Source organism: Muscardinus avellanarius (assembly GCF_963383645.1).
Source record: "Muscardinus avellanarius genome assembly, chromosome: 9".
NCBI classification, from domain to species: Eukaryota; Metazoa; Chordata; class Mammalia; order Rodentia; family Gliridae; genus Muscardinus; species Muscardinus avellanarius.
In genome coordinates, this window is record NC_137795.1 from 74,737,048 (window position 1) to 74,747,546 (window position 10,499).

Sequence of the window (10,499 nt, forward strand, 5' to 3'; positions counted from 1 at the left end):
AGATTTTATTCTGCTCCATTTACTTTTACTAAATTATACTAATTTGCATTCCACAATGTTACATGTGGGTATAATTATAAAATTTTATGGGTAATTTGTATATCACTCACATACTCACATCATTCTGTTAGTTTATTATTAAAGCATTATCTCCTATGATTTAACTTAACATTATTACTCTAAACATCCCTATATGATTCAGCCAGTCATTAAAATGTTTGCTATAGCTTTGGGCACTAGTGACATATTCAAATGGAGTTTTCTGTTAATCAACAGTGTTTCAAAGTAGAGCATATGCTTTTAAAAACCAATAAAAATAAATCTACTTTCAATGTAACAATAAATATCTTTATATATGAAGAACTTCTATTTCATTTTTTAAATTAATTTATAACTTATTAGACAACCAATATATGTACTGCAGTTCCCCCATCTATCATATTATACCCATATTTCCCTAATATCTAAAAAAAGAATAAAACAGAACTATTATTTGAATAATAATAACCTTGTTAAAGCCTCCCACCATTGGGTTTCATATAGCAGTGAGTATATTTTTAAATGGCTATTTATTACAACACATGAAATTAAGAATGTCATAAACAATTTAAGTAAGATGAATAATAAGGAATGTAAGATATATCCTCACCTTGGTTTTACCTTTAAACAGCCTTTTATTTGTCTATTAGAAACTTCTTCCCGTGGCTTGACAGACTCTGGCTCTTCTTTCTTTTGACAAACCAGTATATAATTTGTGCCATTATTATTTGACCAAAATGTACCAACAGAAGTTTCATAGCGTATACAAAACTCAATTTTACTGCCATCTTTTAGGTAAGGAGGGACCAATGAAATCTTAAAAGAGAATTGGTCAGTTTCACCATCACATGAATCAGGAACATACTCTGCTAAAATGTCATAATGGGTCTGCCAGTCATCCAAGGACATTCTCACATACACCAGCTTCTCAAAAGAAATATTCAATACTCGAATAATGCCTTTCATACTTGTAGACCCAGAAAGATACTCGGTTGACTCCAGCATTGCTTTCCATACTTGAAGTTGTTGCATAAGAGCTTCTTTGGAAGAAGGCAAGTCAAACAGCGGAGATAAAACATACTCTTCTGGGTGGAAAATATCCTTCCTTAAGTCAAAATTGGTTGAAACATTTGGTATTTCCCAGGAATCAAATTCTTTAACAGACACAAGATTATATCCAAAGTTGTCAGCAAATGAGACCCTCCTGGTACCTGAAGCTGGGGTGTCCAAGTACATATCTTCAGAAGACTCCGAGCCTCGTCTACTCGGTTGGGGAGAGAAGCCAAGTTTGAAGGTGGCTTTAACTTCTTCATCATCACAAATAGAATCAGATAAATTAGGAACTTCTAGAAAATTGTCTTTGCTAGTCTGACTGGGTACTTCAGAAGGCTCCATTGGGCTCTCTGATATCAAATAAGAGAGAACTGTACAACTAGTAGGGGCTGATATTTGAGATACTGAGACTTAAAATAAGTGTAAAGTTACAGTTGACATTGCAAAAAGGAGTCAGTTCTATAAATAGGCCCAGTGGCGTGTAAACTATGCTAGCCTGCTTCCAAAGGCCTTTAATATGATAGCATCCATGCCACTGTTGCTAGTGTTTCAGATTTAACTCTCAGTTCTTCAAGTTGCATTTGTTTATGAGCTGAGTTCCAAAGAGGCACTTATAGGTTATTTTTCACTAATAGCAACTCTGAAACTTTAGGAGGCATATATTATTTTAATCAGTTGATAGTAAAAATAAAACCACAACATTTTAAAAGGGAATAAAAGAAGTAAAACAATACTGAGTAAGTACTTTAAGTTAAATTGATCCACGGAACAGGCAAGGGCAGACAGCGGGGTAACAAGAACAGAGATACAAAGCCTTTAATAATGATAGCTACCGCTATCAGATACTTGTCACATAAAATGTTTACAGTAAAAGAGTTAAACAGCAGTCTCGAATGCTCTGAGGAAGGAAACATGATTTAAACGCGGGTATCATTTGAAATAGGCCATGAAGTGTAGGTAGAATTTAGACATGCAAGATTAAAGTGAGGTGGGTTTTCAAGTTGAAAGAAATAGCCAAGGCCTGGAATAAAGAATTAATCAAACTGTTATTTTAAACACTGGTAAGTTTCTTTTCATTAAAACATGAGAAAATATACACTAATCATGTGTTATTGACTTAAAAATATAAGTAGGCAAAAGTGAGCCTGGTTCAGGAATAAAATACTGACCTACAATAAAGTATTCATCTTTGGCAAATTACCATTTTATGCCCACAAAGTAGAAACTGATACCATGGCATCCTGGAATTCAATGTGAATTTTAGAAGTGTGAACAACCTGTTTGGACTCTCACATGTTTCTTTGTGCCAATGTAAAACACACTTTTAAGAATAGCAGTTTGCTAAAAGACTCTAAAATTGTAAGTGTATATATGCTTCAATCCAGAAATGCTCCAGTTAGAAATCTGTCCTATCAGTATGGGAAAGTATGCAAAGATAAACGTAGACCTATGGATTGCAGAACTGTTTATATAAAATCTCTAGAAACTATCTAAATGTCAATCAATAGGAAACTGGGTGAATGGCATTACCCCCTTACCACAAAATGTTTTACCATCACTAAAATGGATGAAGTAGCATTTTATGTACTAATATAAAAAGATAACAAAGATAAATAACTAAATGAAAAAGTGTACACAGAGATGTGTATAGAAAACTTCTAGAAAGACACTAAAAAAAAAAAAGTTAGCAGTACTTACCTCCAACCACAGAGGTTGGAATTTTCAAAGGAAAAAGGTCTTATATTTATTTTACTGTATAGTAGTCCAGACTGCTTGAAATATTAAGCATGCACAAAGTTTTCTTTTAAAATATCTATAAACTGAATTCAATTGAAAAATGTGAAATGTGAAGTTACTGTTTTTTTCCAAATAAGATCCCATAATTTCTTTTAGATAACAACTTCATTAATATGTTGTAACTTATTGAATAATTTGCATTGTGTAAAATAGTAGATGGAGAAATTATTTTTTAAATCTAAGAATGAGTAGTTCCTGGGAGAATAAGGAAATGACATTATTTAGATTTTACCTCATCCACATACCTAGAATGAGGGGTGATCATGTCAATTTTTCAAAAATGCAAATGGCTATCTTTTGCAAACTTGATGACCAGAAACAGCTATATTTCAAGGTAGCTAAAATATATTGCTTATGTAGTCAAGGAAATTACCAATAAAATACTTCATTGTATTAGTAAAAGAATTCATATATTTAAATAATAGAATAATGAAAATTCACCATTTACTAGTATACTAAAGTAGTTTATCCAACTATTCATGGAGACAAGAACCCCTGGGTTCATGTACTGATTCTACTGTTGACTAGTTGAACAACCATTAGAATGTTGCTCCAATTTCCTAAGCCTTGGTTTCTTAATTGTTGCAAGGCAATGTTAACAATTAAGTATTATCCTGGTTAAATATCTAGCACAAAACCTATAGTAATAATCATAATCATTTTTATTCCTATAGATAATTGTGACAAACTATTCACAAAACCTATCAGTAGAGAGATGATTAATAGATGGATAGATAAATAGATGTATATGCTGTAGAGAAACTATTATGTATAATATTAAAAGTTATTTGTAATTTGTTTAATTTTTGTCTTTTACAAAGATTGTCGTATGTAACACTTAGTTTTACAAAACATAAAATATCACCATATTAAGAAGCGGGCCTGTTATTTCATTTAAACTTATCTCTTTTTAATGTGTCTCTTTACACAGAGCACTTGATTTGGAGTAATCACTGCCTTTTTTTTTTTTTTGAGTTTATAACCTTCACATAATTGTAGACAGTTGACAGGTTTCCCCTTAGTCACCACTTAGCTAGAGCACAGCGATTTCATCTTTTAAATCTCTTCTCACATGTCAATCCACTGGCACTTTTTATCATTTTGCTACTCCTCTGTGAACTCCTTCCAGCTTTCCTTTATTTTTCTATTAATGAGCTGCCTCCTGATGAATGCAATATCACAGATCAAGTGTCTGCCGAGCATGTAATGAAACACGACCAGCCTCAGCCTTGTGACTTGCTCCCTGCCTCATTTCTTGTCGCAGATCAGGCCCCCACCCCGTTTCCTCACAGCTACCACTGTCTCAGTTTCAACAAGGTTTTTGCCACACTCTCCCTCAGCTGCTCCAGGGTGGTGTTTGGAGCAGAGTTGAGGGCTTTTTTTTTTTTTTTTTTTACAAAGTCCAAGTCTCCATTCATGCCCCCTCCCTTTTTTATTAATCAAAGAAACTCAAAAGTAACTTTAACATAAAACGCAGACAAGTCGAGTTTCTAGTAAATAAGATACAGAGGTCGTGTTCAAATAATATAATTCCAGACTATAAAGACAGAAAAAAATCACAAATGTTAACGTGACAAACTGAGGCCAGTTGCTTCAGAGGTACTACTGTCCTTCACAGGATAAGGAAGTGGAGCAATCATCAGAACGTGAATGAAAAAAGTGCCATAAAGAGGGCGGCGTTGGCAACAGGCCAAATCCAGGGACACAGCCAGCTGCAGATGACTTTGCCAGGGGTGCTCTAGAAGCAGAAATACACAAAATTCATTCTTTTTTTTTTTTTTTTTTTTGATGCCCTACAAGCCTGCCCATTGGCCACAATGCACAGAACTATTAGAGTACATTCAGATCACTCTCCTGGAAGAGAGAGTACATGCAAACAGATAAAAAATAGCATATTCTGAGCAGAGAAGGGCGACACTTGTAATCCCAGCATTCAGGAGGCTGAGATAGGAGGATCGAGGTTTGTGGACAGCTTCAGCTACTTAGTGAGACCCTTTCCAACTCAGTGAGATCCTGTTTCAAAAATGAAAAGACCGAATAATAGGGCTGGGGGTGTAGCTGAGAGGTGCAATGCCCCTGGGTTCCATCCCCAACAGCATAAATAAATAAATAAATAAATAAATAAATAAATAAATAAATAATTGCATATTTTGAGGAGTAAACAGAATATATCAGATTTTTTTTTTTTTTTTTTGGTGGTACTGGAGGTGGAACCCAGAGGCTTTCTACCTCCAGGCTATACTCCCAGACCCATTTTTTTATATTTTATTTGGAAACAGGGTCTCACTAAGTTGCTGAGGCTGGCTTTGAACCTGCACGATCCTCCTGTCTCAGCCTCCCAAGAGCGGGGATTACAAGTGTGTACCACCACGCCCGGCTCAGAAATTTTTTTTAAAACTATATTTGAATGGGACATGATGGTGCATATCTGTAATCTCAGTACTTGAGAGACTGAGTCAGGAAGATTTGAGGTTCCAGGCCAGCCTCAGCAAATTAAAGAGACACTCAGTAACTTAGCAAGACACTGTTTCAAAATAAAAAAAAATATAGAGGGCTAGAGTATACCTCAGAGGTAGAATTCCGCTGGGCTGAATCCCCAGTACCATATATTTTAGTATATTTATACATTTTATATATTAATGTAATATTATACATATTATATATATGAACATTTAGAACTTAAAATGTATATGCTCCATCTCACTGGCAGATGAGTTTCTGTTCCCTGCTCTTTTATTGCCACAGGTTTAAACAAAAAAATTTACAATTTAAAAATTTTTAAGTTCTGGTCCAGTTGAAGACACAAATAAGAAAGACTGAGTTGATCCAAAAAGGGCTCTGAAAGAAATGATCTTTTTTGAGGTTAATTATAACTTTGCATTTGCTTTCATTACTATCATAGGTCTTTGTCTGCAACCTCAACTCAAGAAAAGTATTAGAAGAGAAAATGGAACAGTGGTTCTTAGCTAGAGATTCATATCAAAATCATGGGGAGAGAGAGTCACACTACACAGGCTCAGATGTACTATCAGCTCTACGTAAAACTCCCAGGATGATGATGTTTCTCCGCAGGTGACTCCAGTGCACACACGTCTACCAGTCTACTGAATATGGGGTCAGGGACTTATGTTCACCTTATAAAAACAATTGTAGCTCTCAAATACTATGTGCTCTTTTGATATCAGAGCTATGAAATGTTTGAAAAAAAGAACATAAAACTAGAATTTCAGGTTCTTTGAATTTTAAGGGCACTTAGAAATAACTTAGTCTTTTCACACAGTAAAATTGCAATCCAGAACAATGAAAGATCTTATCATTTAGTATCAAAGCTCAGACTGGAATTTACCTCTTCTGTTTTTACCCCCTATGTTCTCCACATCAAACCACATATATGCCAACCTCTCATTTTAAAATTCACAATTAACAAATTAATCATTCCTTGGAAAATAGTCATTCGTTCTAGATTTCATTTTTGTAATAATTAACTTTTGTGAACTTTCTCTTTTTTTTTCATTTAATGAAAGATCTCCAGGGATGTCCAGATAATTTTTCTTTGTCACAGAGTCTCTCAACCTTTTCCAACCTATGCCCCCTTTGATGAATATAATATCTCAGACTATCCTTTCTCTTCCTCAGGGGCTCTGATGTACTTCTGTTTAGGAATGGCTGCTCTACGTTACAGAAATGAATTATGTAATCTCTTTAGAACTAATAATGAGATATAGTTTCTTAAAAGACTATTAGTTAAAGAATACTATTATAAACATAGTTTAAGGCACACATTTATTAATCAGATGCCAATTATTATAAAACATCCTTTGAAATGTTTGGATCTACCAATATAGCATGTGTAGATGAGACAACAAAGTTAAATTTCTAAAGTCATGTGTCATTTATTCCTTGGAGACTTGAACAATTCAGTATAAGTAATTTCTGATGTTACAGAGAAAGAGTTCTACCACCAATATCATAATCCCAATTCCTTAACTTACTTTACAAAAAAATTAAAAAACAAAAACTAGTATAACACTTAAGCACCAAGTGTTTGGATTCTTTAATGTGCTTTGAATTTCTTTGATCAAAATAAAGGCAGATAAACAGAGTTACAGAAATCTAGAGCTCTACGGATATTTAACAAGTAAGCATTAGTTCTAACTCCTTTCTTGTGCATATGAGAGAATTAAAATCTAAATTGCCAAAAGTATTCTTACTTCATGTGGTGGATGACTCTAGCATTTACACTACAAGGAAAATACAGTATAAATTTCTTTAAGAAAAAGTTTACCTGATAATATCTGAGGATTGTTAATTTACTAATAGGCATGCTCATAGTATGTGCTTCTTGATATTAAAAAGTATAGTTGAACACATATTACGGCTAAATAAGTAAATTTGAATATTGTATATATCATTAAAACTATGTGATTTTTAAAATAATTTAAGTGCTACGCTCAAATGGTTGAATAATTATTATTTAATATATCAAAACTAGAAATCTATACACACACATAATGAGGTTCTTTTTTAGAGGGGTTGGGAATTGAATCTAGGGGCATTCCATCTCTAAGGTACTCCCCCAGCTCTATTTTAGTTTTTATTTCTGAAACAGGGTCTCGCTAAGTTGTGGAGGGCCTTGCTAAGCTGCTGAGGCTGGCTGTGGTCATGTGATCCTCTATCTCAGCCTCCCAAGTACTGAGATTACAGGCATGCATCACCATGCCTGGCAACACAGGAGCCTTTTAGCATAAAAATTTTTACTTATTTGTGAAGTAAACATATATTGTCTTCCTACTCAATACTATGTTAGATCATAAGATTACAAAGTTAAATATAAATCATCTAATCTGTTCTCAATAGCATCTGGTAGAGACATAGACAATAACAGAAGTTCTCCATCAAGATGTATCTCACTTCCCTTCACTAAAAGCCTTAGTCATTGATTGGGAAATATAGGGAATAACTATTGTAAGAATGTCTTTAGGACTTCTGCCTCTTTATTATGTTCTCCTCATTATTATGTCAGACTCTTGTTTCATACAGATTTCTTAAATCTACCTTTGGCAGCCAGAAACCTATCTGTTCCTTTTTTTTTTCTTTTTTTTTTTCTGGTATGGGAATGGAACCCAGGGACATTCGACCTCTGAGCTACAACCCCTGCCCTATTTTTTATTCTTTATTTTGAAATCAGGTCTCATTGAGTTGCAGAGGGCTTCACTAAGTGGCTGAGGCTGTCCGCAAACCGTGATATTCCAGTCTCAGCCTCCCGAATGCTGGGATTACAAGCGTGAACCACCATGCCCGGTTATCTGTCCCTATTTTGAGGAAGTCTGAACTGTGTCCTGTAAAATACTGACTCATGTGTCTGCTATTTATTTTACTAATTTTACTATCTATTCAATTGCAGGGAATCTAGTATTGGAATGCTAACCAAAGGTGCCCTGTCAAGTTTTTCCCCAACATTTTTGCATTAGGTGAGGATATTAGCTTAGAAAGACTTAGAATCCCACCCAGGGTACAATATCACTTGGTATGGTAGAAGTAGTTTAAAATCATTGCTTTATATAATTAAGGTAAAGGTAAAATATATGTTTTTTCTATGTTAATATGAACTAGCAAAAGTTCATTTTGAATATTAACTAGTACTTGAAATTCTAACTTTAGAAGCTAAATTTTAGACAACGTTAAGTTGGATTCATTTTTAAACACATATGTCATTTTTTGGACACAAATATGTATTTATTTTAGTAAATGTGTTTGACTGGAAGAAATTTTTAAAAGTGGCCAAAAATGTGAGTTTTAGAATAAAACAGAGGGTTCAAATGCCTGCTCTTTTTTTCAGAGCTGTTTTATCTGAGATAGGATAGCCAATTACTCCATATTTTATTTTTTATTCTGTGAATAAAGGACAATAATGCCTAGGTCACTTGTGAGGATTAAGCTAAAATATGTCTATAAAAAGTTATTGATATATATAATTAAATCATAATTTAGTGTATGTTACTATTTTTGCTAATAATGTTGCAATATTACTGATTACATTAACATACTTCCATTAATGTTCCATACTTCCATACTCTTAACACTAAGTCAAGCCATTATCAAGTCTTTTGTCTTCTTAACCCCTTACAGGTTCTCTTGTCATTGAGTTTAATACAGAGCATACAATCAGATAAAACATCATAAGGCATATAAAGAAACAAAATTTGTTTTTTAGAAATAAAGAGTCCTTAGAATTTTATTATAGACTCCTACATAAATCAGCATGCAAAAAAATTAACATTTCCCCCTATCTGTTTATAGGGTAGTGAGATTTGTGACTCGTTTTCTGAAGAATCTTCTGTCATTTGGGTTACTTAATATAGGTTAGGATTCAGCAACTATGGATTTCTCCAAAAGTTTCAAAGATTATGCATGCAGTGTTGGCACAGTTTTGGGCGATAATGAATACTTGATGTCTCTTCAACAATTTAATGAACCAACTGGATTTACCAGACAGGGTAGGATGCCTAATAATGTTTAATATTGTAGCAAAGCCAGCAACATTATAAGCACTGTTTAATTATCGAAACTATACACTGTACAATTTACCAGTCCAGGAGTTCTTAATCTGGAATTGCAATATGTAGCTGCAGGGTTTTTGGATAGAAAGCAAAGGGTCTGAAAATTCTCTGGTATTATTTGTTAAATTTGTGCATGTCTACATTTTTCTAGGTAAAGTATACAAAGTTTTCATCTTGAGTCTCTGAGCCCCAAATTTTTAAATCTGGAAATGATTATTATTATCATTGATATTTGCAAATGATTGTCTGACAACCAAAAGGAGTTGGTCCTATGATTAAAATAAAAATAAACCAGTTTACTTATATGCACCTAATATTATTGTTCAATCTAAGTCTTAGTAGCCATTATAAAATACCTTTGCTATGTAATATGAAAAATACATGATAATACTTATATGAATACATAGACATTATGCATATCTAATCTGAATATTTAGGTAAGAAATAAATAGAAGTTACTTAATATTTCATAAGTCACTTCCTGATAGAGTGAATAGATATATTTAGCATCATTCTTACTTCTCTTGGCAAATTATCTTTTACCAATAGAGTATTCAATTGTTTGGGGATTATTTTGAATTTTTTTAAGAACAGAAATATTTTTTAAAAAAAGAAAATATATATGTGCATAATATTATGTTTAGTTCAGTGTCTTAGACATCCTTGTGTAAATATATTTTAATCATATAACAAAAATTTGTCAAAAGTAGAAGAAAATGAGAAAAACATGCTCCTTCAGTTGGAATCAGTTTGCAAGTTTAAATGACTTATCAGTTATAAACAGACTGTTGGAACTGTGTTTAGCCAGTGATTGAAAATATTAAATTATTTATTCAAAGAATCGCTTCCTCCCTATACTGTGGTATCATCTTTGTAATAAAATTAGTAGCCATAATTTTGGGGATCTGTTTCTGTACTTTCTAATTTGCACAGTTGGTCTATTTTACTAGGTTTTTGTCAATATCTTATTTTTAATTGTTGTAGCTTTATAGTAAGTCTTCACACCCAGTAAAATGAGTCCTTAGATACATTCTTCAATTTTTGATTCAC

General features: G+C 33.2%; 1 protein-coding gene across 1 annotated transcript in view; it reads right to left on the bottom strand.

The window, feature by feature from the left end:
* PPP1R3A (protein phosphatase 1 regulatory subunit 3A) overlaps window positions 1–1,434 on the bottom strand; it is a gene marked incomplete at both ends in the record, with an annotated part of 43,315 nt that extends 41,881 nt beyond the window's left edge. The window contains one exon of the mRNA XM_080701719.1: window positions 650–1,434. Coding sequence (XP_080557845.1) covers window positions 650–1,434 — 785 coding nt within the window. The remainder of the gene's footprint in view (window positions 1–649) is intronic.
* Between the last annotated feature and the right edge of the window lie 9,065 nt (window positions 1,435–10,499).